General features: G+C 59.4%; 2 protein-coding genes across 2 annotated transcripts; one reads left to right on the forward strand and one right to left on the reverse strand.

Moving 5' to 3' along the window:
- Positions 1–705: 705 nt before the first annotated feature.
- Positions 706–12,106, forward strand: SLC15A3 (solute carrier family 15 member 3; the record flags this gene model as incomplete). The annotated part of the gene is made up of 8 exons (XM_084254291.1): positions 706–1,239; positions 4,134–4,420; positions 5,693–5,840; positions 7,524–7,631; positions 8,295–8,463; positions 9,853–10,011; positions 11,363–11,524; positions 11,948–12,106. The coding sequence occupies 8 exons, from the start codon at positions 706–708 to the stop codon at positions 12,100–12,102; spliced, it is 1,722 nt and encodes a 573-aa protein (XP_084110417.1). The 3' UTR covers positions 12,103–12,106.
- Positions 12,107–12,149: 43 nt separating this feature from the next.
- TMEM132A (transmembrane protein 132A) lies at positions 12,150–24,103 on the reverse strand (the record flags this gene model as incomplete). The annotated part of the gene is made up of 11 exons (XM_084231023.1): positions 12,150–13,463; positions 13,846–14,037; positions 14,401–14,680; positions 15,408–15,610; positions 16,781–16,924; positions 17,006–17,204; positions 18,365–18,514; positions 19,758–20,086; positions 20,767–20,985; positions 21,213–21,427; positions 24,016–24,103. 11 exons carry the CDS (start codon positions 24,101–24,103, stop codon positions 12,399–12,401), a joined length of 3,084 nt encoding a protein of 1,027 aa, XP_084087149.1. The 3' UTR covers positions 12,150–12,398.
- Positions 24,104–24,601: the final 498 nt, after the last annotated feature.

Here is a 24,601-nt window from a genome sequence, read left to right on the forward strand (position 1 = left end):
TGAAAGGTGGACCGCAGCCCTCCAGACGGTCACTTGGCCCGCAGAGTGGGGGTGGGGCAGCAGGCAGAGGAAAGAGGGGGGTTTCGAGGCCTGGCGGGCAGGGACCTGTGACCCCGGCTTTCCCCGCAGCACCATGTGACGCGGCGGAGCAGCAGTGGGGGCAGCGAAAGGGGAAGTGAGGGGCGCGCGGAGGTTCTCAAGAGGCAGAGGCTGGACAGAGGCTGAGCCCAGAGCCGAGCCAGCGGCTAGGGAGGGGGAGGCTGCGGGGGGAGGCAGGGGGGAGGCAGAGGCCACCGCAGCGCTGGGGGGCAGGGGGCAGAAGGAGCCCCTGTGAGAAAGCCCCTGGCCTCAGAGCATGGAGCAGGGACCCCAGGGGAGGTGACGAGCTGAGAGACCAGCCGGGAAGAGGAGGAGGGCAGAGAGCTGCCAGGGGCCTGGGAGGGAGGTGGGCAGAGGGAGGGGAGCAGCGGGGAGAGCCGAGGGGAGAGCCTGGGGAAGTAGGAACGGGGATAGCATCTGGGTGGCAGCAGCAGAGACCCCAGGGAGAGAGGAATTCAGGGTGAAGAGGGAGTGGCGAGGGAGCAGGAGGGGGTGAGAACGGAGGGCGGCCAGCTTGGGGAGCAGGGAGAGGAGTGGGGTGTCCGGGGTCAGGGGACAGACGAAGCTTGGCAAGTGAGGGTGAAGAGGGCAGCAGGGAGGCCCAGGATGCCCAGGCTGCGTGTCCCGGGGGAGCGTCGGCCGCTGCTGCGCCCTCCTCCCCGGGTGCCCCGACCACGGCGGTGGACAGCGGCGGCCGCGGTGCTGCTGGTGGAGACGCTGGAGCGGGCCGCCTTCTTCGGGGTGTCTGCCAACCTCGTGCTGTACCTCAACAGCGACCACTTCAACTGGGCCGGCAGCCAGGCGTCCTCCGCAGCCCTGGTCTTCCTGGGCGCGTCCTACCTGCTGGCGCCCGTGGGCGGCTGGCTGGCCGACGTGTACCTGGGTCGCCACAACGCCATCACGCTCAGCCTGCTGCTCTACCTGGCTGCCGCCAGCCTGCTGCCCGCCGCCGCCATTTACCACACCTCCTTCTGCGGGGAGAAGCCCCTGTATCCGCTGTCCACCCCCTGCACCGGACCAGGCTGCCAACTCGACTGGCCCAAGCCCTACTGCGCACCCACCCTCTACGTCGGGCTGCTGGTGCTCGCCCTGGCCGCCAGCTCCATCAGGAGCAACCTCACCTCCTTCGGCGCTGACCAGGTGAGTGGCAAGAGGGTGCGCGAGTGCCATAGCCGGGGACGGAGGCCCCTGAGTCAGGAGGCCCGGCCCCCAGCGTTACCTCGGACAAACCACTTCCCTTTCCCCCAGTTTCCTTGTTTGAAAGAAGAGGGGGTGCTGATTCCCACAACAGTAAGGAGGGGCACACTCTCTAACCACAGTGGGCCTTCCCTGACTAGGCCAGCCCCCCTCTGCTGTCCACTCATTCTTCCAGCTACTCGGACAGTGGGTGGAGTTAGGATGTCCATTTTAAAGATGGGGACCCTGGGCATTCAGGGTTAACGTGTTCAGGTTCACATACAGAACAGGTCCACATGGCTGGACTCCACGTCCACCGCGAGCATCGGGGTGTGTTCTAGGCCTTGGCTCCTGGGCAGGACCAAGCCTCTTCCTACCAGCGTGAGAGGTTGTCAGTGGACTTGCGTTGATTCCAGCGCCGTCCGCTGGACACACACAGGTGACCTCTGAGCCTTTGTCTGCGCCCCTTAGACAGCACGGCTCACAGGAGAATCTCAGTAGACATTTGCTAAATGAATGAGTAAATACTTCAGTGGGGCTTCCTTCAGGTACTCTACTCAGTGGGATATTGAACGATAATTTTAAACAATCCATCATATGATTATTTAAACTGCAAACAGTGTTACGGTGCAAAAAGGACACAGAGCTGCAGAGGGGAGCAGTTATTGCCACGTGAATGGGATTCCACTAAAAAGGAAAAATCAGCGAGTGTAATCAGGCCCCTGGCCTAATTACTTTCCCCCCAATTGTCTCCATTTTCCAGACGTTTTAGTGACATGTTTCATCATCATAAAGGAGCCCATTTTTTAAAAGAATCACTGCATCCAGCTGGCATCTGCCACTCAGCACCCAGCACAGTTTCCGGTGCCCTTGCCAAGGAGTTACTCACCCCTCCGGTTTGGGTTCCTCTGAGGATGTGGAACTCAGTGCCCCCCAGGGCAGCCTGGCTCATTGCTCAGCCACAGATGACCTTCCTTCCAACCAGGAGACCCTCAGCATCTGCCAATAGGAGCCCCTCACTTCCCCTAATTCTACTCTTATTGTATCCCACCACACGCCTGGTGCCTTTAACCTGTGCCCTTGACCCTCATTGGCCTCCAGAAACCCTGTCACCCAGTGCCTCCTGTGTCTCCCTCCTTGTGGTGGCAGAACAGAGCCCCAGTGTCCCCCACAGTGACAACAGCTCCTACGCACTCTCCCATTACTGAGCATGAACTTGGGGTGGGGAGAGGCCTGGCGAAAGGCCTGCACCTGAAATGAATTGAGGCAGGGATGGGCATTAAAGGCCTAGAGTTTTTTGAAAGTGGCTCTGCCAGTGTCGAGAGTGGATGAGAGAGACAAGAGGGGGGGCGCCAGGGTGAGGGAGGGGCTGCCGTGGGATTTGGGGGGCGGTCAGATGGGGGGCATGGGGGTGTGAGGAGCGGCACCATCTGGCAGGCAGCTACACCCAGGAGCCACGTGCTTAGCACACTTGCTGATTTCAGGAAGGGCCATCCATCATCAGGAAGTGTTCGCTTAGGGGGAGCTCATTACATCCGGACCGGCTCTCCGGGCTTCCCCTCAGAGCTGCAATTGTCACACTCATTTACATCCAATTAATCAGCAGAAACGGCTACTCCTAGTGGGACTTATTCAATTTTCTGCTTGAAAGTCTAGAGCAAGGCGTCTCAGTGAGAGGACACACACCACCCCCAACAGGCCCCTTCAGCATCTCCGAGGGACTGCAGTTTCAGGTGCTGCTGTATGGATTATAATTTTACATTTGGAAAAAGAACACAGTCCTGACTCCCCGCACCCTGTCAGTACAGCTACAGAAAGTAAACCTTGACAAAAGTTCTTAGCTCGTGGAAATAAGTATCGCTGGGTGGAAGGGGAATGATGGAGGCTGAGATGTGGGGGTCATTTCAAGGGCAATGGGTTTAACAATGCCCACAATCCCTGACTAGAGAAACAACCACCAGACCACCTTGCTTTTTAAAAATGCAGATGCCCGGGCCCTGCCCCAGACCTGCTGGGTCAGAATCTGGGGTCAGAGTCAGGGAGATGGGGCAGCCAATGTCGCTGACCTCCTGTGGGAGTCCAGAGGGGGCCTGGCGCCTGAGGGCTACAGATTGATCCAAATCTGCACAGAGATTTTTCTGCCCTTCTGCCCTTGCTAGGGGCCCTGATTTTTTTTTCCCAGCAGGCAAGAACCAGCTCTTGGGGCTGTGTCTAGGCCCACCTCTACTTTCCTTGATTATATAAAAAAATTAATGAAAAATATATAAAAATAATATAATAAAATATATAATAATATATTTTATATATTAATATATATATGTAGTAAATAAAATAATAAAAATATATAAAAATTAATAAAAAAGTTTGCATCTCCAAACTGCAGAGGAAATTCTCAATTACATTGTTAACTTCTCGCAATGTGCATTCATCATTTGTAACAGCATGGAGCAGACTTGAGATCTTTATTGGCTTTTTCTCTGATTATAAAAGTTACCATAGGTTGCTCAGAAAAAAAGGCAGAAGGATAAATCAACTAGAAATGAATAAAGTGACATCGGAGACATCTGTTGTGGGCATGATACGGTGGCAATAAAAATGCGATGTGTGCCGTGGGCATGAGAAAACAGCTGTGCCAAAATGTCCTGGCCATTAGCAAGTGGCTCCCAGGAGAAGGGTTCATTCATTCAGAAGCTATTTATTGAATGTCTATTTAGTGATCAGAGACTAGGAACATGCCAGAATGCCCACCCACTGACTCAGGAAGTGTCTCTGCAGGAGTGAGGGTACAGGAACAGAGAATACGTCCAGCCTCCTGGTCCTGGACCACCGTGGCCCTCACTCTCACCCCTGCCCGGCAGGTGATGGACCTTGGCCGCCATGCCACCCGCCGCTTCTTCAACTGGCTTTATTGGAGCATCAACGTGGGGGCCGTGCTGTCGCTGCTGGTGGTGGCCTTTATCCAACAGAACATCAGCTTAATACTGGGCTACTGCATTCCCGTGGGCTTTGTGACCCTGGCCTATTTCATCTTCCTCTTTGCCAGCCCCATCTTCATCACCAAGCCCCCCACAGGCAGCCAAGTGTCCTCGATGCTTAAGCTTGCTATCCAGAACTGCTGTCCCAGGCTGTGGCGATGCTTTGCCCGGTAAGGTGGGGGCTCTGGGCAAAGGGGGCCTCGGGGTCTGGAGAAGTGCTGTGCTTCTGGGGTGACACGGTCAGGCTGAAGGCATCCTGGCTTAGCTCCACTCCTGGCCCTGTGTGGGGCTGCTCTCCAGTGGGCCAGAGCTGCCCACTGCGCCTGAGCGTGGCAATGAGGTGAAGGTGCTGGCTGGCAGTGGGCTTGTCACTGGATTGTGGGTTTTTGGGTTTTGCGAGAAATGGAAATAATGGAGATTCTAATCCTGCAGGCATCAGGTTAAGAATCTGTTAAAGTGCGTGGAATTGGGGCTAAGGGAGTCAGCCCCAGGGGCAGGGTCTGTGGGCTCCCGGGAAGCTGGTGGAGGTTCTGTTTAAGCAGTTTTAACCCGGCATCATTAAAAGGCTGGGACCATTCTCTGCTCTTCTTTCCACGAGATTCCTCCATCTCAGACCCGCGGTCTCCTCGTGCCGGTGACCTCTTCACGAGGGGTTCTGTGTCGTTAGCCGAAAGGGTTTGTTAGTGGTGACAACTTTATTTCATCTAAAGTGCATATTGGGGAGGAGCTCCTTCGCGTAGACAGGGACAGTCACTCTCAGCGTGTGGGCAGGTGACCCAGCCCCGCATCTCCAGGGAGAAAATGTTCCTTTTGAATGACTTGGTCAGCCTCAGGCTCAGTTCATGTCCAATGCCGTGGAGCTTCCTGAGACTCGCCGGACCCTGTCTTCTGCCTCATGCAGTCTAACCACAGAGTGCAGCATAAGAATAATGACGTTCATGGCCTTGACAGTGAAGGTCGTCATAGAACAGGGGTGATGAAGGTGCTACCACCTACAGTGGAGATGGCAGCGGCGGCGGTGATGGCCGTGGCAGTAGGGGAGGCTGTGAGCAGCGGGGCTGAGGTGGAGGATGCTGGTGTTGGTGATGATGGTCACCATGGCAACGGTGACACTGATGGTGGATGGAGGGGATGAGGGTGGTGATTTTAGAGAAGACGGCTGTGGCAACTGGCGGTAGGGGTGTAGGGTTAAATTTGGGGATGATGGTGAATCTCTCCTGTCGCGCCCGCTGCTCCCCTCAGCAGTGTATTTCGTCAGTCTGCCTGTTCTGTTCCCCGCTCTGTCTCTGGTGAATCCTCTCACCCTTCCACACATCTGGCCTGTACCCTGGTTCTTGTATAAATAAATAAATAAATCTTAAAAAAGAAGTTAGGGGATGATGGTGGAGGTGCCAACAGTGGGCGGCTGTGCTAATGATAGCTGGCCTTCATCTGCTCCCCAGAGACCCTGAAGAGGGCCAGCTGCTGCCTGACCAGAGGACTCCCCAGCCTGGCCCTTCTCCACAAGAGGACATCATCAACTTCCAGGTGCTGGTGAAGGTCTTGCCCGTCATGGTGACGCTGGTGCCCTACTGGATGGTGTACTTCCAGGTGGGCCCCCCGCCCTTTGCTCTGGGGACCTGACACCACAATGCGTCCAGGTCTCACCTTGGGAGCCCAGAGGATGCTGGAAGAGGCAGGTTGGGAGCAGTGATGGCTGCTGTGTAGTGGATGGTGTGGAGCTGGCCATGAAGCCAGCCCTGTCGTGAAACCCCTGTGAGTGGTATAGCAGGAGGGACTCTGGAAACAGGTCTGAGGTTTGGAGACTTGAAGCAGTCACCCCTCCTCTCTGGGCCTCAGAGTCCTCACATGTAAAGCGGGCGGCTTAGACTGGAGGCCCTGACAGCTCTATGGCCTTTAAATTCTCCATCTTGGCAGCAGAGGCCCAGAGAAGGTGTGATGGTTCCCCAAGACCCTGCAGCAAGTTAGGGGTGAGCTCTGGGCTTTGGGGACCTTGGTTCTCCTCTGGCCGGGCCTCAGAATCACCTGCAGAGCTTTTAGAAAATACAGATTCTTACGGAAGCAACCTAAGGGCCTGCTGTTAGAGGACTGGATTCAGAAGATATGGCCTCCTACACAATGGAATGCTTCGCAGTTACAGGGAAAGACAAAGTAATCATCTTTTACAGCAAAGTAGGAGGAGTTCGAGGGAATTATGTGTAGTAAAGCAAGTCAGAAAAATACAGACAGATATTGGGCATTTTCATAGGTGTGAGAAAAACAAGGAATCAAAGCTGATGAATTAACCAAGCAAAGTAAGCGTCAGCTAGTGGACACTCAAAGGGGAAGCCCCAGAAGAGGTGTCTGAGGCTAAGTGAGGGGGTGAGGAGCGAAAAGGGGTCAAGGGGTTTAAGGCATGGTGGGAGAGAGGAAGAAGGAAAACAGAGATTCCCAAGGCCCATCCTCAGGGCAAGTCCAGCCAGGCTCTCAAACCTTCCCAGCACTCCCCAAAGGGAAGGTTAACTCAATGTGTGTGTGTGTGTGTGTGTGTGTGTGTGTGTGTGTGTGTCGGTAGAGTGAGCAGGAGCCTAACCCCAGCCCTAAGCCCTAGACCACAGGTCATTGCCTCTATAACCCCTCAGAAGAATCTTGTTTAAAGCTGCAGAAGATTGGGGTCACGCAGGCCAGCCTGCTACGGGTGGCACAGAGGTAGAGGATGTCCAGGACAGGACGGGGACATGGGGGATGGTATTTGTGCTTCCTGAGCAACCCAAGTGTCCGCTGGCCCACACCCTCCTGTGGGGTTCTCCCTTCCAATGTGTAGCAGCTGAAGCTCCCATGTCTACCATGGCAGGACCCCCTGGGCCTGCACCTGCCTCCGGGGCCACCCATGGGCTGCACCTTCCTGGCTGTGTCAACCTGTTGGCCTCAGCTTGGCTTCAGCATCAGATGAGAACTCCCTGTGCGCTCAGCCTCATCATTACCATCCCTATGTCAGCAAACATATACCCACGCCGCTCTGGGCCAGGGCCTGGAGACACAAATGACTCAGGCCAGCTGTGCCCAAGCGCTGGTTGAGGCCGCACACACAGCTCATGTGCCTGGAAGGCAGCCCCCAGAATAAACCTGGCTTCCAAGGAGGGTGGTGGGTGGGAGAGTCGCTCTCCCCCGCCCCCAGGGCTAGAGGGGGGATAACTGCCTGGCAGCCGGCGTGCCAACCACTGACAGATGCGTGTCCTGGGCTGTTGGCGAAGGGGCTGCTGACTCCAGCCTTGTCTCCCTCTCCCTTCACAGATGCAGTCCACGTACGTCCTACAAGGCCTTCACCTCAAAATCCCGAACATTTTCCAAGAATCCATCAATAGCTCCATGGTTCTGAGAGCCCAGAGCCACACCTACAGGGTGAGTGAGGGTGTGTTCAGCTCCCAGGCTGGGGGCTTCCTCTGGAGAGGAAATGGAGCTGCCTCCACTCTCCCCCTCCCCAGCACAGGGTGTCCTCAGGGTGCAGGAAAATCACCTGTGATTCAGATCACAGCCCATGTTTCCTGCCAGGAGATGCAAAAGAATTCACAGCTATCCTCCCACTGCTGCTGCCCTGGAATGGCTCTGGCTAACTGGCTTGTGCCCTCCGACCCAGCACAGTCTGTCCCTCCTGCAGCCCACCTCATTCCCTCCCTCACTGGGACCACTGGCTGCCCAGATCTCTGCCTTTCACCAGCACTTTCCAAAACAGTTCCTTGGCATGTCAGAGACTCACCAAGTCATAGGTCTTCAGCTTGGCAGGCAAATGACGTATTTTTCTACGTACCTCCCTGCCTTGCACGGGGCAGACATCACTAATCAATCTGCCTCCATGCTGAGCTCTTGAATGTTTCAGGTAGGAATTAGAGGAGCTGCCTCCTGCCCTGATCTAGTCCCACCTCCTAGGAATGTGCATCTGGGGAGGCAAAGGCCCTATTCTGGGTCCCCAGGAGATGTCTAGAGTCTAGGATTCCGGAGCTCCTGACTCCAGCCCCGAGCGCCTTCCGCCCAGCTAGGCCACCTCTCTGGCTCCCTCTTGCCCAGATCCCAGAAGCTTGGATCCTGCTGGCCAACGTCGTGGTGGTGCTGATCCTGGTGCCCGTGAAGGACCACCTGATCGACCCCTTACTGCTGCGGTGCCAGCTGCTCCCCTCGAGTCTGCAGAAGATGGCTCTGGGCATGTTCTTTGGCTTCGCCTCCGTCATTGTGGCAGGTGTGTAGCCTGAGGGCATGGGGAGGGGACTGGCCTCCCTCCAGCACAGGGTGGGGGGCCTGGCCAAGCACCCCCTCCCACCTCACAGGCCTGTCTCAGTTTCCCAAAAGGCAGGAGCTGAAGGAGCCCTGTCTCGTAGAGTCCAGCCTCCCCTCATTCTGACAGATGTGGAAACCCAAGCCAAGAGAAGGAAAAAGACCTTCCCCAGCAGGATGTAAGGCTCCCAAAGGCAGATTTTGTTTCCTTTTTTGTTCACTCACATGAAGTGCATGTGGCCACGCGATAAATGTGTTAAATGAATTTTCCAAAGATGCACAGGCACTTTGTGGCCTATGGGGATGTCCTTTTAAAAGTATTACTTAATTTCTTCCTTATTCTGTTTCGAAAGGATTCAAAGCCGCAGATAATGAAGGACTGCAGGAAAGCAGCCTTTCCTGCTATTGCACAACCCCCAGCCCTTCTCGCCTAGTAACTGAATGATCCTGAAGTTTCTTAGAGTCCCTGAACCTCATCTTTGTAACAGGGGTAGTGAGTCACCAGACTGGGTGCAGGACCAACTCTGTCCTCGGGGGACTTGGTCCCTTGTGAGGACTGAAGGACATGAAGTCTCTAACGCCGCTGGCAGCCAGCCTGGGTCACAAGTAGGAGCTGGAGAAACCCAAGTTCAGTCAGCTGAATGGGTGAAAATCAAACGAGGTGCTTTTTCTGCTGCCGGTTTTACTGTCTTTTGTCCTAGTTCATCCTCCCAATAATCCCAGGATGTTTATTCCTGCTCCTTGCATAAGGGAACTGGTCCCAGAGAGGTCGAGTGACTTGCCCAAGGTCACACAGCTAGTCCGTGGCAGGGCCAGGATGGGATCCCAAGTCACCTAGCTCCGCCCAGTGTTCACCCCACTTGAGCTCAGCTGTCTGCTAAGCTGTGCTGGAAGGGAAAGGAGATGAAACAGCTGAACTTGAAAGTCAGGTTAGAAACCCCCCTGGAGCACCGGAGCCGCGGTAGAGGAGACATGTGTTAACCCGAGACAGTGGACCGGCTCTGAACCCAGACACTGGGGCTCAAATCCAGCCTCCACGACCTGCGTGGAGGCAGAAAAATTTTTCTATTTTTTCACCTGCAAGAATGCATATGAAGTGTTTACCGCGTCACAGGCTCTCAGTGAGACCTCTTGCTGCTTTTGAGTTCAAAACCAAGCTGAGCTTCCGAGCAGTCAAGGCAAAAATGGAAGAGGCAGAAAACCAAATCTTGACACCCCCTCCCCTTTGCAGGGATTATTCTCCTTACCCAATGCCCAGCCAGCCACTGGCTACATAGCCAATGCCAGCTCTGCCGTGGGCCACGCTGCCCGGAGTGGGCCTGTCTGTAGTCTCTCTCTGCCCTCCCTGCACCAGGAGTCCTGGAGATGGAGCGCCTAAAATACATCCAGCGAAATCAGACGGTGCCCCAGCAGATCGGCCAGGAAATATACGACGCCGCGCCACTGTCCATCTGGTGGCAGATCCCTCAGTACTTGCTCATTGGGATCAGCGAGATTTTTGCCAGCATTCCAGGTATCCGAGCCCCATGCCCAGCCTCGCAGCAGCGAAAGGCAGAGACCTATGGTGGGCCTTCGGAGCTCACCTGCGTGGAGGGAGAAAGGGTTTTCTAGTGGGGCTGCAGCCACCTGGCAGGATTTATCAGCACTTAGTTCATGTCAGGCGCCAGAGAAGCAGTGGGGGTTTGGAGGTGAGTAAGACATTCTTATCCCACTTTTCCCATATCCCCGCACCCCCTGCAGTACCCCGCCCTACCCTGTCCGTGCAGTTGCTGTTCCCTCTGCCTCAAAGGGAAAGCGAGCTTTGATTTCTTCTACAGTTCCATGCCTAAATGTCACCTCCTCCGGGAGGCCCTCGGCAAGGTCCCACGGCTGTCCCTCCCACCCCCCGCTTTGCCCATCACTCTCAGGGCACACAGGTTGCTGTGTTGTAATCACATTTATGTCTAGTCCCTGCAGGCTGGGGCAGGCTCTTCTCTTGGCCAAGAAGCTGGGCCAGGCCCAGGGCTAGACTAGGTGGTTCATTCGGGGTGGGGGGCCGAGTTCATACCGTAACCCACGAGTGAAGCCAAGTGTTGGGAAGCCCTGGGGCAGGGCAGGTGAGCTGAGCGCAGCAGGTGGCAGCAAGACCTCACTGGCCAAGGGACACCTGAGCGAAGAGCTGGTCTTGGGCTCAGAACGCAGGGCCTGTGGGCTGAGCCCTGAGGACACTGAGATTCTTCCCAAGAGCAACAGCCCAGCCCCCAAGAGGCTTGTGGGAGGGAAAGGAACCCATTAAAGGGGTTTTAGACAGAGGCTGCTGGGTGAGCAGGACTGGAGACAGGGGAGCTGGAGAGGCATTTGCAGGGGCCCCCCCACAGGAAATGACAGGGGTGGAGGGCTGGGGGAGAGGGTTGGTCAGAGGCAACAGAGAGGAGGGCAGACTCTGAGATTTCTGAGGCAGAATCAACATGATTTAAAAGAAAGAAAAGGGAGGGGGAAAAAAACGTTTATGACAAAAAATTATAAAAACAATGAAAAACAAAAGCAAAGTAAGAACAGCATTGGTGCTGACACTGAGGGTGGGCGAGAAGTTGGGGGGCGGTGAAGATGGTGCTGGCTAGGGTGTGGGCGACCTCTGGCACCCAGATGGGAGACCCAGGGCAAGGGAGTCAGAGCTGGGGGGTAGGTTGGGGCGCATGGGTGGAGGCGGCCTGCCAGGCAGTGGGCGAGCAGGGCAGGGGTGAGGTGCGATGTGGTGCGCGGTGCTTGACAGCCACGGAGTGGGAGGCCATCCGGGAAGCCAGGGTGAGGCTGGCTGGGGGCTCTCGTGCAGGCCGGGGCGTCTCTCTGCGCCTGCACACCCTGGGTCCTTCCTCCCTCCGCAGGCCTGGAGTTTGCATACTCAGCGGCCCCTCGCTCCATGCAGGGCGCCATCATGGGCATCTTCTTCTTCCTGTCGGGGCTGGGCTCGCTGCTGGGCTCCGGCCTGCTGGCCCTGCTGGCAGTCCCATCGGCCTTGGCCTGGATGTACTGCCCCAAGGACTTCGGTGAGTGCGGGGCAGGGGCCCTGGGAGCGGGCCCTGGGTGGAGGGGGGCGTGGAGAGGGGACAGCAACCGCTGGGCCCGGGCAGAAAGGAGGAGCAGGCTGGACTCAGGAGAAGGGGTTCTAGCGCCAACATGGCCAGTCCCTCACAGCGTGGCCTCCCCTCTGGTGCCTCCGTCTCCCCAAATGTCCAAGAGGAAGCAGTGAATTCAGTGACATGCGGGTCCTTCCTACATCTGAGTCTGCCGTTCAGCCTTTCCCGCGGCCCCTGTCTGAACTCGCGACTGGGCATCAGAGCCCCCGGGGCCGCAGATGCTTCAGGGCTGTCTGCCCTGTGTCTTCAGACCCACCCACTGCCCACCTTGCTTCGGCTGCCAGCCCCCAGGGGAGCCCGGCCCTGACCCAAACATGACCCTGCCCTCCCCAGGGAATATCAACTATTGCCGCATGGACTACTACTTCTTCCTGCTGGCCGGCATCCAGGCCGCCACGGCCCTCCTGTTCATCTGGATCGCCAGGCGCTACGAGAGGGCGGCGCCCGGCCCAGCCTCCCCGAGCCGTTCCAGCAGAGACAGGGGCTGAGCGCGTCCCGACCCATCCCCTCTCTTCGGTCTCCCGGACCAGACAGCTGCAGTCTCGGCTGGATTTTCCCTCGTTTATTCTGTACCCGACATCAGGATGAAATGGTTCCCATAAATAAGGGGCGTGAGCCCTTCCTCATGACCACGGTCCATGACAAGGGGCAGGGCAGAGGGGGCCTGGCTGGGAGTCCTCGGCGAGGGACCAGGCAGGGGACGTGGATCGGCCGGCACCGGAGGGTGAGCAGGAGCTGCCTGGGTTGGTGGCGACGACACGGGGCCAGGCAGGCTGGGGAGGGGTCAGGAGCTGCCCCGGATCCTCTCCATGTAGCTGCGCAGCTCCTCGGGGTCCTTCAGCCCCATGTCCTCACACACCCAGCGGATGTCTTCCTCGCCTGCCACCAGGATGGACTGCACGGCAGGGGCCCCCACGGGCTCCTCCGGCAGCTGGGCTGGGGGTGCTGGTGCAAAGGTTACAAACTCCACCCGCTTCCGCCGCCCCCCAGCTTCCTTCCGAGCCAGGGTGCTGGAGGAGCTGGTGGTGCCCCCAGCAGGGGCAGGGGCGGGGGCGGGGGCAGGGGCTGGAGCCTGGGCCAGGGGCTCCCCTCCTCCCCCACTCTCACAGGGGCAGCTCCCCTCCCCCTTGGGGGGGCCAGGGGACTGCCGGTCCAGCTGGCGGCTCAGTTCCTCCTGGTCAGTGCCCAGCCAGACCCAGTTGTGGGGTTGGGGGGAGGCAGGGTTAGGGGCACTGTCGGGGGGCTCCTTGCGCTGGTAGCGCAGCACGAAGACCACACCGTTGACCAGGAAGATGAGGATGGCCAGGCAGAAGATGCCCAGCAGGGCATACATGCCCAGCTCCAGGTCCGTGACCCGCTGAGGGGCAGGGACCATCTCCTCCTCCTCCTCCTCCTCCTCCTCTTCCCTGGCCTCAGTCTCCCCGGCCTTCTCCTCTGCCGGCTCGAACTTGCCCCTCACTCCCTCGCTGCCCCCCACACTGCCCGCTGCCTGCCGCTCACCACCCTTGCTGGCCTCCGTGGCTGGTGAGTGCCCGGCAGGGCTGGATGGGAGAGCAGGAGCCGGGGTGGGGAGCGGGGGCAGCCCCAGCCAGGCGGTGCCAGAGGCCAGGGGCACACGGTGGCGGCCCCGGCGGCAAGGCTCGGGCGGGTGCAGAGCCACGTGCAGGGGCAGCCCCTCGGGGCCCGCCCCACTCACCACCACCCCGAGCTGGGCGCCCCGCTCCTCAGCTGGCAGGATGGCACCAGGCTCCTCGGCCGAGACAGACAGTCCCAGGTCACGGTGGTCGTAGAGCTCAGCGGGGGCCAGGGTGTGGTCAGAGAAGGACAGCCACAGGGAGAGGGCCACCTCCTGCGGGGCACACGGACACAGGCAGAGACACGCGAGGGCACGCATGCACACAGAGACCACTCCCACAGAGACAGGCCACACGGAGGAGAGACCAGAGAGAAAACAGACACGGGCGGATAGACAGAACACAGGGAGAGAGGGGGCGTGCGTCAATCACCTGCCTGCACGCAGCCCCCGGGGTCTGAGTGGTTGGGAGGGCCTCAGTTAGCGCCGGCTAATCAACCTCCCACTGCCACACTCCAGCCAGCCACTGCTTGATTACCTCCGGCCGCAGAGAGCTCACTACCTCACAGGCAGTCAGTCCTCATTCTGAAAACCCTAAGGTGTCATCAACCCCCAGCCCCCTGAGGTAGACCTCATCCCCCTGATCCCCAGTTGTCACCTGTTTTGGGGCAGGCAGGGCTGACTGTGCCCAGCATGTGGCTGTGACCTCCCCTGGGTGGGCAGTGCCCCGGCTCAGAGCCAGTGAGATGCCCATCACTGGCTGGACCCGCAGCTCCAGCACCGAGACCTTGTCATCCGTCACGGCCAGCGCCTGCTCCCCCAGGATGGAGTCAGACAGCGGGGAACGCACCTGAGGGCGAGAGGGAGCTAGAAGTGGGGGTCTCACATTCAGCCTCTCCCTGCTGAGACCCCAGCACTGCCACCAAGGGAGGCTGCTTTCCTCTACCCTTTGCAGGCAACCATAAGTCTTGTACATATCTGGACCCACCGCCACAGCAAGGGATATTCTCTTCTCTTCAGGCCTGGCCCCCATATACCCAACCCCACCCCTCACACTACAGGAGCCCCCCATGACACAGCCACCCTATCTCACCCAATCCCCAATTCCACTGGGCTTGGACCTTCCCAGGTAAACCCTGGGTCCTTCACTCACACCCGGTACCTGCCATGAATAACAAGGGCCACCGACACCCTCCTCAGGGGGTCTACTCACCTCGATGGAGGTCACGCCAGGCTCCCGACCCACCAGAACGCGGCCACCCTCCAGCGAGGCCACGCGCGGGTCCTGCACACGGGCGTGCGGCGCCACAAGGTGGGTCACGTCCAGCAGCCAGTCAGGGCCAAGCAGGTGGGTGAGGCGGCGGCCGCCGTCCAGCGGGTGGGCCGCGAAGGGGACGAGGAAGCGCACCCCCGCGCGCTGGTACTGCAGGCGGCAGCCCCGGGCTCTCCTCTCGGCCTCCTCGGCTGGCGCCGCAGCCTCGGGCTCCGCAGGCCTGGGGGGTGCATGGGGGGCAGGTGTCAGCGCAGGGCCCGCCCGGGCCGCGAGGGCGCCGCCCACTGGAGTCACCCAGCTCCTGGGGCGCACCTGGGGCGTGAGGCCCTTCCACCTGCTGGCTCGGAGCCCAGCCCCGGTCCTAACTGGTGCCTGTGCCTGTCCATCAAGATGCTCTCCCCCGCCTGTTGGTCCTAAAGGGAGCACCGTGGCTGAGGGGTAGGCGAGACCTCTTATGGGGGAGAGCTAGGCGTGCTCACTCTCTGCAGTGTCTGGGAGCTTCGATTACAGAGGCTGGGGCCACCTCACTCCAAGGCTCTGGTAGGAGGACCCCCCTCAATATTTACGGAGCTGGGTTTCATCTCAGGTTTGAGGACACAGCAGTAAACAGAGCAGAAACCCCGCCTGCCTTCAAGGCTTACATTCTAGGCAAGGCAGTGGCGGGCGCAGGCAGCCCAGATTGGCCAGATGATGCAGAGCAGTGGCCATTGATCGGTGCTTTGAGAGATGTGAGGCAGCGAAGGGGGAGAAAGAGCCAGAGCTCAGCAGTTTCAGAGAGTGAACAGCGCCTGGGTGCTGAAGGGCTGGCATGGGCAGAAGGAGCAGCCAGCATCAGGGCGGGTTTTCAGGCTCCAGGCCTAGCCCATGGCTGTGTTCCCCACACCCTCTCATAGTCCCAGCATGGCTGTGCCAGGGCCTGCCAGCTCCCCAGGCCTCCCTCCACTCACCCTTCAGCGGCGCCGGGCACTCTCCAGCCTCGGACCTGCTCGAGGGTCGTGTCAGTCAGCTCGATGCGCAGGGGCAGTAGCGGGGCCCAGACGGTCAGCCGCAGCGAGGCCCGCAGCCGGCGCCACCAGAAGTCCACCCGCACCCCACGTGCGCCCCGGCTCTCCTTGCCAGCCACAAACACAGCATCACAGGCCTCAGACACCTGTAGGGGGGCAGGGAGTACGGGGTGGATGGGGCTCCAGAAGCCAGGTGTGGACCAGACGGGGCATTCTGACTGTGCCAAAAGGATGCACTATATATTGTTGACATGTGTCCTAAGATCAAGATTTCCCCACGCATCTAGGGTCCATTCCTGCAGTCTGCCTGGAGCTCAGCTGGAGAAACTGGTTACAGGGTTCCCCAGCTATCTGAAAGGAGAACATTCTTATTTGGTAGGTTATTTTGTGGGTCTGGAAATACTCAAAAAATTTTGCATGTTAATAGCATTCTCAACCCCCAATTAATCCACCAAATCAAAACCAAATCGGAACCTTCTACTTAGGGGTAGGGAGGGAAACCAGCATTCATATACAGGAGAATCTTTCTCCTGGCAGAGGATGGTTGGAACCCACAAATTTGGCTCCTTATTAATGCTAGCCTCTGACTTTGCTGCGAGAACCACCTGGCAAATGGCAACAGGTGGGTGGGCAGAGGCACCTGAGGGCCTGCAGGTAGGAGCTGCACACACAGAGGAAAACGTCAGCCCCAGCGGGGAAAGACGCCGTCCCCACTCTAGAGGCAGGATGTGTGCAGACGCTGCAGGCTTCCCCTCTCAGACTTCAGAAATGGAGAAAGTTGCCCTGCCCTTTTTTACCAACCAGGTCATTAAGAGGCTCCAATAATAATAATTATCATTATTTTTTATCAGTACATCATTATTACATTATTAGAACAGCAGTAGTTGCCCTTTTCTCAGCTCTTGCTCTCTGCTGGGTACTGCCTGACGGTGCTTCTAATTCTTACAACAACCCAAAGGCAGAGCCCCAGCTTAAAGCTGAGGAGCCTCGGGCTCGGCGAGGCTCAGAGACTTTCCACGATCACGGAGCCAGCTGAGAACGAAGAGGGGTTTCAGACTAAAATCATCTGACCCCCAAGCCCCCGCTCTCGACTCCCCACCTCAGTTCATTTGCCAGCGCAGCAGCCAACGCGAGAGTGCCTGAGCCGGGGCTGGTGGGGTGACTTAGCTCCCACTTGAGGCTGGAGAGAGCGGGTGGGAACAGAAGGCTTTGAAGTCTGGGGGTTTCTGGTGTGACGAAGCTGACTTCTCGGGGGCCTGAATGGGGAGGGAGGGGGCACTGCCTACTTCCAGTGGCAGCAGGCGCGGGCCACTCACCTGCAGCACCTGCGTGTTGGCCGACTCGCAGCCGATGTGCTCTGTCACCTCCGCCAGGGCCCCCCCACTGTCCACAGTGACGAGGCGCACGGGGACCCTCCGAGGCACTCCAGTCAGTGGCGCCGTGTTCACCAGCTCTTCAGCCTGGGGGTATAGGGGAGCTCAGCCCCAGCTCTTCACCTCCCTAGGCCCCCGGCCTGACCGGCCACCCTGACCCACCCTTACCTTGGCCAGTGGGACGAGGGCTCTTATGTCCCGCTCCGACACCAGGATCTCCCACACCATTTTGTCCTTTTCGGCTTCGGGGGCCTGGCCGGGGTACTCCAACTGCCATGTGACCGGGCGAGTGACGGCCACACCCCCACCAGTCCCATTCTCCACCAAAAAGTCCACCCACAGGAACTCGGACAGGTCTAGGGGGCTGCTGGCCAGAAGAGAGAGAAGCTGAATGCTTGGTAGCTGCCAGGCACTTTGGAAGCACTTTCTGTGATTACCTCAGAGGAGGAAACTGAGGCACAGAGGTTTGCAACTAGCCACAGATCACAGTGAAGAGCGGCAGGACTGGGATTAAACCCCTGCATCCTGCTCCTGGGGACCCCTCTCTTGGGACTACGAGCATCACCAGCATCACCACCATCCCCCCTGATGTCAATTGCTGCCAAGAAGAGAGATCTATTTCCAGCCGCAGGACTGGACACTGGACCTCCTGAATAATAACTCTCGCAGCTTCCTTCATCACGCCCCCGCTGTGTCCCAGGAACCGGCCGGGATGTTTGTATGCAGCATCTAATCAGATTTTGATCAACCCTAAGATGCATTATTATCCACTTTTACAAGCAAGGAAACTGGGGCTCTGGAGGGCTAAGAGGATGTTGCCTGATTTGCCTAATGTTATTCATCCAAAAGGTCAAAACTAGGATTCAACAGGATAAAAAGCCCAAGATGTTGACCGCAGCTCAGGGCACAAATATGAAGAGTTGATAAAGAACTGTAACTGGGGGCCTCCCCTGGTGGCGCAGCGGTTGAGCGCTGGCATGCAAAGCTGCCCGCAGCCTCTGTAGCGCTGGTTCGATCCCCGGCCACTGGCGAGGGTCCCACAGGGCGCGCAGACCTCTCCTGCTGCCCACTGCTCCCCTCAGCAGTGTATTTCATCGGTCTGTCTGTTCTGCTCCCTGCTCTGGCTCTGGTGAATTCTCTCACCCTCCTGCACTTCTGACTGTACCCAGTGCTTGTATAAACAAATAAATAAAATCTTTATTTAAAAAAAAAAAAAAAAAAACAGTAACTGGGCTTTGGGTAGAATATTAATGACCCAGGAAAAAGGGAGCCATTTGGTGGTGGTTAGCAACAGGGTGGTACTTGGCACGTGGCTGGAGAGAAAGAGTTGAATGAATGAATGAATGAATGAACGAATGAAATACACATCTGCTTTGGGCAGGAGTCTCTTTTTGTGCCGGCTCACATGGAAATATGGAGATAGTGTGGCAGCCCCTTCCCTTAGGCCCATAAATCTACCCATTAGCACCCTAGGAAGAGTGGGCAGAGACTACACTCTCTCCTCTGCCCCCGGACGGAGCTGCCCACCTGGGGTCTGATCCTGGGGGCCCAGTGCGCTGGCAGGTGATGAGGGCGCTGTGGTGCTTGGAGCCTTTGGAGCGGTCCAGCTTGGCGGTCCAGAGCTCAGGCTGGGCCAGGTGGGCAGCCGTCACGTACAGCCCCTTCTTCACCTTGATCCTGGGAGAGAACACAGGTGCAGTTTGTCAAGGTGGGTTCAGAGGGGGAAGACGGGTAGCTAAGGACACCAGCCTCCCATCTGGCCTTCTGGTTCCAGTCTGCATCTCCTCTGAGCCATGCTCTGACCCAAGGACCCCATCTCTTTGCAGTTCACCCCATACAGCTGTCCCCCCACGCAGAGCTCCCCACCAGACATAAGATCAAGTCTCAGCCTGGCATTTAAGGCCCTCCCGGGTCTGGTCCGGAAGCATCTTCAGCTGTGACAACTTACTCTTGCTTCAGCAACATCCATATGCACAAGGCTGTTCTGCCTAAGCCTTTGTTCAGGCTGTGCTCTGCCTGCTCTGCCCCTGCTCTCCTTAGCTGCTCATCCTCAAGTGGCTTAAACACCACATCCTTTAGAAAACTTTTCCTGTGACAGAATTTCCTCTACCTTGTCCCCCTAACCCGAGTCCCTGCAATGCTTCATCACCACCCATCATCCCGCTCGCCTGCCTGCTCCCTTCCCTGCCACTGGGGGCCCCTTACTGCCAGATGGGAACTGGATCATGCTCATCTCTGCAGCTGCAGAGTGGAGACCCGGGGCTGGGCAGACCCTAAATGTCCAGGAGAGATCGAATGAGTGTGTGAAGATGCATAGGAGGACGCCAGAGACAGGGAGAAGGGACACAGGGGAGGGGGCATGCACAAGCCCCACTGCGGGAGCTGCAGATCACTCTCTGCCAGGGCTTGTCAGTGGCACTGGGTTGGGGGGCTGCTGTGTGTTGGGGGGCTGCAGAAGGGCCCACAAAGAGGAGGGCTTTCCTGGCTTAGTCCAGAGGCTAGGAGCCCTGAGAGGATGGCAAGTAGGAAGACATACCCTGATGGGGCCAGCCCCTCTCCTGGGGCATTAATGTGACAAGCCCCCGCCGGGCACTGTGCTTGCCAGCTTCCAGAGCCTTTCCTGCTTCTGCTCCCCAGAGCCTATGAAAGTGGGCAGCCTTAGCCCCACTGGATCAAGGAGCCTCTGGGAGGTGCTAGGGAGAGGGGGCCTTCCCGCTACCTGACTTCAAGTTCATGGCCATGCGCATTGCTGCGTCCCGTCTGCTGTGAGGGCAACCACAGTGCTTGGCCTGGAGGGGTTTTGGTGGGCACGTTTAGAGATGTCCAAGGATCCAGTAAGGACCCCAAGAGGAGCAGTCACCTGCCCTGTCTTCCTGCAGAGGCCCCCTCTGACCCACCCACCGCAGGGCCTGACACTCACCTCAGGCTCAGGAGGTTGGCTGTGAAATTGTGCCGGAGCAGGAGGGTGGCACTGAAGAGCTGGCCAGGCCGCACAGGCACGTCAGGCACCCGCAGAGTCACCGCCTCGTCCAGGGGCACCTCCTGGTACTGCGGGGGGTCTGCCGGGCGGAGCTCCACACTGCCCACCGGGAGGGCCTGTTCCCGAGGGTCCTCCTCGCCGGGGCCACAGCCCCCAGGGCCCTTGGCGGCGGGCTCCAGCGTGTAGGCCAGCTCAGCGCGCGTGGAGGAGTCTTGGGCAAACCAGTGCGGGGGGAACGCCAGCTCCACCACGCAGGCCCCCAGCGACGTCTGCAAAGACACCACGGCCACGGTCAGGGCGCCAGGAGCGGGCTTTCCCAGCACCTCACAGGGAGCCCAGAGCTGCAGGGGCTCGCGAAAAGCAGGGCCGGCAGTCACAGAGAGGTCCGGGTGACACAGCCATCTGGCAACGTGTGGCTGGCTCGGGCGTGTCCAGAGACACTCTCCTACCTTGGGGACGGTCTCGTTCCCCCAAACCATGCCAGGGGCCCCTGACAAGAACTCAGTCTGATCAAAATCCCAAGGCCAGCAAAATACCTCTCTCTGTGCTAGATCCCAAAATGGTGGAAATCGCCACTCCAGGTGAACGCTCACCATCACCGAGCCAGACACAGCTCTCCTGGCTGGGTGACTGCGCCGGCACCCTGCTGAAAGCTGTTCTTGCACGCACCCTTGCTCCTCATCCCCACTCTCTATGGGTAGGAACTGGTATCGCCCCATTTGACAGACGAGGGGACTGAGTCTCAGAGGCATTAGACTGCCCAGCCATGGAAAATGGGCGGAATTCTCAGGGGCCTAAATGACCCTTTCACGGGGCCCCGTGAAGCCAACACTCCAGGAATGAGTCAAGTGGCCGGTGACCCCCAAACTTCCCAGGAGTGGTGCTCCCTCTCCTCCCTTCCCCAGGGGCCCTCTGGTGAGAGCCAGCCCGGGTGGGGCCCACCCCCTACCTGGAAGCGGCAGGCGTGGTGAGCGGTGCCTGCGGGGTGTGTGGCGTGGAGCCGAGCACAGGGCAGACCGCCAGGGCCCGGGGGCCAGTCCTGCCCTTTGAGGTGAAAGAGCACACGGGCATGGGGCTCCGCCGGAGTCACTGCTGCTTCCACTGACACGGCCCGCACGTCCCAGGGGACTGGCCGTTGGTGGGGCTCCGTGACGCGAGGAGGCACCACCTGGAGGCAGGACAGGGACGGTCAACTCAGCAGGTGGTGGAAGCAAGGTCTGGGGACGGGGCATCCCGGGCTGCCAGCCCCGTCCTGGGAGGAGGGTGTTTATGGGCCTCAGATTCCCTCTAGAAAATGCGGAACGAAGCTGGGGTGGGGGCTGGCCCTGGAGCCACAGGCAGCAGCCCTTGGCCCTGAGCCCTGCCGGCCTGGGAGGCCCGGGTGCCCCTCCTTACCTGCTGAGTGGCAAAGGGCGGGTAGGACGCCCGGAGTAGTGGCTGGGCCCTGGGCCAAGGCTGCAGGAGCAGAAAGGTCTCGGATCGGGAGCCCAGAGACGAGTTGGCAGGTGGGTAGCGGCCCACCTGCTGCACCCGGAAGTGCTCAGGGGCATCCAGGAGCTCCAGAGCCGCTGGCAGGTAGAGCGGGTCCAGGGGGTCCTGGTCACAGGCCACTGAGGGGGACAAGGGGCAGAGATGGTGACAGCTGCAGCCGGGCAGGGAGAACTGAGCTCTGTCCCAGCACACACCAGTGGTGAGCAGCAGGGGTCACAGAGATGTGCATGTCCCATCCCCCTAGGGTGTGGGGGGGATCACCCCATTTCAGAGACGAGGGGCCTCCGCCAGCCTTGCACAGGCAGTACTGAGGAAGCCGGATGTGAGTCAGAGTCCAGGACCAGATGCAGCTTCCAAGCTGTTCCTTCTGCCATCCACGGGTGCAGGTCTTCCTTGCTGTGGCAGAACCCCCTCAATGCCTCCCACACCCCTTCCTGGCCCTGTCCCCTTGCCTCTGACACTCAGGCCTCTGTGGGGTACAGCTCTCCCCAGACAAGGCCCAGCTGGTAAACGATAGTGACCAGGTGAGCGCAGAGAAAGTAGAGGCCCTTCCTTTACCCCTGGTACTTGGCCAGGTTTGGTGGGTGTCCACCCACCCTCCCCCATCATCACCATGGCAACCTCAAGAGTCCTCCAACTAGCTCCCTTCTTCCCTGGCTGTTGGAGTGTAAGAGTGGGATGGGAGGGGGTAGTGCACGGGGAGATAATCAAAACATTCAACCTCTAGGGGCCTCCCTGGTGGCACAAGGGGTTGAGCACAGCACTGTGGGGCTGTGCGCAGCCTCGGCAGCACGAAAGCGATTTCCGGCTGGCCAGGGAGCTGCCCACACGGCATAGCAGACCTCTCCTGCCTCATCCGCTGCTCCCCTCAGTGGTGTGTTTCTGTCAGTCTGCCTGTTCTGCACCCCACTCTGTCTCTGGTAAGTCCTCTGGCCTGTGCCCTGGTTCTTGAATGCATAAATAAATCTTTAAGAAAAAAAAAAAAAAAAGACATTCAACATCTAGAAAGCAAAGGACTGCTAAGCTCTATTTCATTTCTACCAATGGACTATTAATTCACTCCAACAGTAATAGATAACATTTCTTGAATAAATCTTTCAAAAATAATAAATAATATTTTTGAACACTGTACAGGCTACAGTTTAAACAGCTTTGATAATAACTTTGAGAATTAACGTCTCTATTACCATAGATGCCATTTTATGTATGTGGGAAATGAGGCTGAGAGGTTAAGATCCTTGCCTGCGGCCCCACAGCTGGAGAGGGTTGGAGCTGGGCGTCAGAGCCCAGGTGCTGACCACGACACCACCCTGCCCCTCCAGCCTTTGCCTCTCTCCCCACACATGCTGCTTATGTGCCTGTGGGCTTCACCACCTAGACTGTGGGTCTCCCCTATCCTGCCCAGTGGCACCTCTCTCCTCCTTCAGGGCCAAGTGAATGGTGCCTCCTTAAGGAAGCCCTCCTTGATTGCTTGCTCTCCCATCAGTCCTTTTGCACCCCTGGTTTCTGCCTCTGAATCAGTTATCTTCCTCTCCTCCAGCCAGGGGCCTCGCCTAACCCACCCTGGAATCCCCCAAGCTGGACAGCTCTCCCTAGTGTTCTGTCATTACGTTTCTGCTGTAAAAGCCTCCGTGAAATCTGGGTCAGTCCTCACATCGTGGACCTCAGTTTCCTTGCCTGTAGAGCGGGTCTTCTGCCCCACCGTGGACAGGGAGGGCTTTGGGTACAGTGGAGCGATGTTGGAGGGAGGGTTATTGCTTCGCCACAATGGATTTGACCAGGCTTTCCTGTCGTTCTGTGCAGGGCTATTAGGAATCATGCCGGGTCCCCTGGGGAGGGGAGCAGGTGGCTGAAAGCAACCCCAGAGCCAGCTTCCTCTCAGCCCCACTGCTGGGCTGGGGGCCATGATGGTTTCAATCTCCTTCAAGACCCTCCCCACCCAGCAGCCTGTCGGAGACTCTCCCCCCTCCCCCCAAGCGTAACAGGTGAGTGACTCCAGCTCCCAGGGGGCAGCCCCTGGCCAGCCGTCCTCCTACTCCACTGCCTCCATAATTACAAGATGCTCAGTGGCCTGACTCCCACGGGCCGTCCCCCAGAGCTCAGTTCTCCCAGGCCGGATGAAGGGGTATAAAATGCCCCGCTGGCCCCGGCTCTTCCTCTGTGGCACCATCCACTTAGCAGCCGGGGCCCAAGCCAAGGGCAGGCCCAGCCCCCACCCCAGGGGACAGAAAGTAGCTGCCCCTGCAGGGAGGAGATGCCCGTGAGGGCTCAGGAAGGCGGGAACAGGGCAGTGTCTGCAGACTCGAGGGTCAGGGAGCTCCTGAAGGCAGGCCTCGGGCAAAGGCGCAGCTTCGCGCTCTCGTGGGGTAGGTAGTGAGCCAGGAGGGGCGAGGAGCCCGGGCGCCCCTGAAGGGGCACCGCAGGGGCCGGTGCCCGGGGGCAGGGAGCAGCCGGTTGGACGCCCGGCTGCAGGGAAAGCTCCGAGGGCGCGGCGGGCAGGGGCCGCAGCGGGCACGGGGCGAGCCGGACCGGCCGGAGCAGCGGGCGGGGAGCGCAGGGGCAGCAACACGCGCGCCGGGCAGACCCTCGGGGCCGCCGCGGGGAGACCCCGGCTGGGGGCGACGAGGGCTCCCGGCCCCCCGACATCCCTCGCGCCGGCCTCGCCGGGCCGGGCGCCCCGCCCGCCCGCCCGCGCGCCCCCGCTGACCTCTCACGACGTCCAGGGCGAGGGCCAGCAGCAGGCGCAGCCCCGCGCGGCCGGGCCCCCCGCGCGCGGCCGCCGCGCGCCCCGCCATCCGCCGCGCGTCCTCCCGCCGGCGGGCCCGAGGCGGGCGCTCAGGGGGCGGCGGTCCCGCGCGGCATCTCGGGCGCCCGCTCCGCGCCGCCCCGCGCCGGGTCCCGCTGCCGCCCGCCCCGCGCCGGCCGAGCCCAGACAATGGAGCGGGCGCCGGGGCCGGGGCCGGCGGAGGGGGAGCCCGCACCCCGCCGCCGCCCGCCGGGTCCTAGTGCCCGCCGGGTCCCCCGCGCCGCGCGCCCGGGCTCGCGGGGGGCGGAGGCTGCTCCCCCGGCCGGACCCGCGGGCACGGGCGCGCCCCGGCGGGACACCCCGCGTTTCCGGGGGCGCCCTCTCGGGAGCCCCGGAGCCAGAGGAACGAGCCACTTCCTCAGGCCCACTCCCGCCCCACAAGCAGCTCACCTGTAAAGGCTTCTGACACCGGATCAGAACCAGAATTCGGGGCTGAGGGACACCGGAATGCAGAGGTGGAATGGGGGAGGCCGGGCGAGGCGATGCG

Source organism: Talpa europaea (assembly GCF_964194135.1).
Source record: "Talpa europaea genome assembly, chromosome: 1".
Classification (NCBI taxonomy): domain Eukaryota; kingdom Metazoa; phylum Chordata; class Mammalia; order Eulipotyphla; family Talpidae; genus Talpa; species Talpa europaea.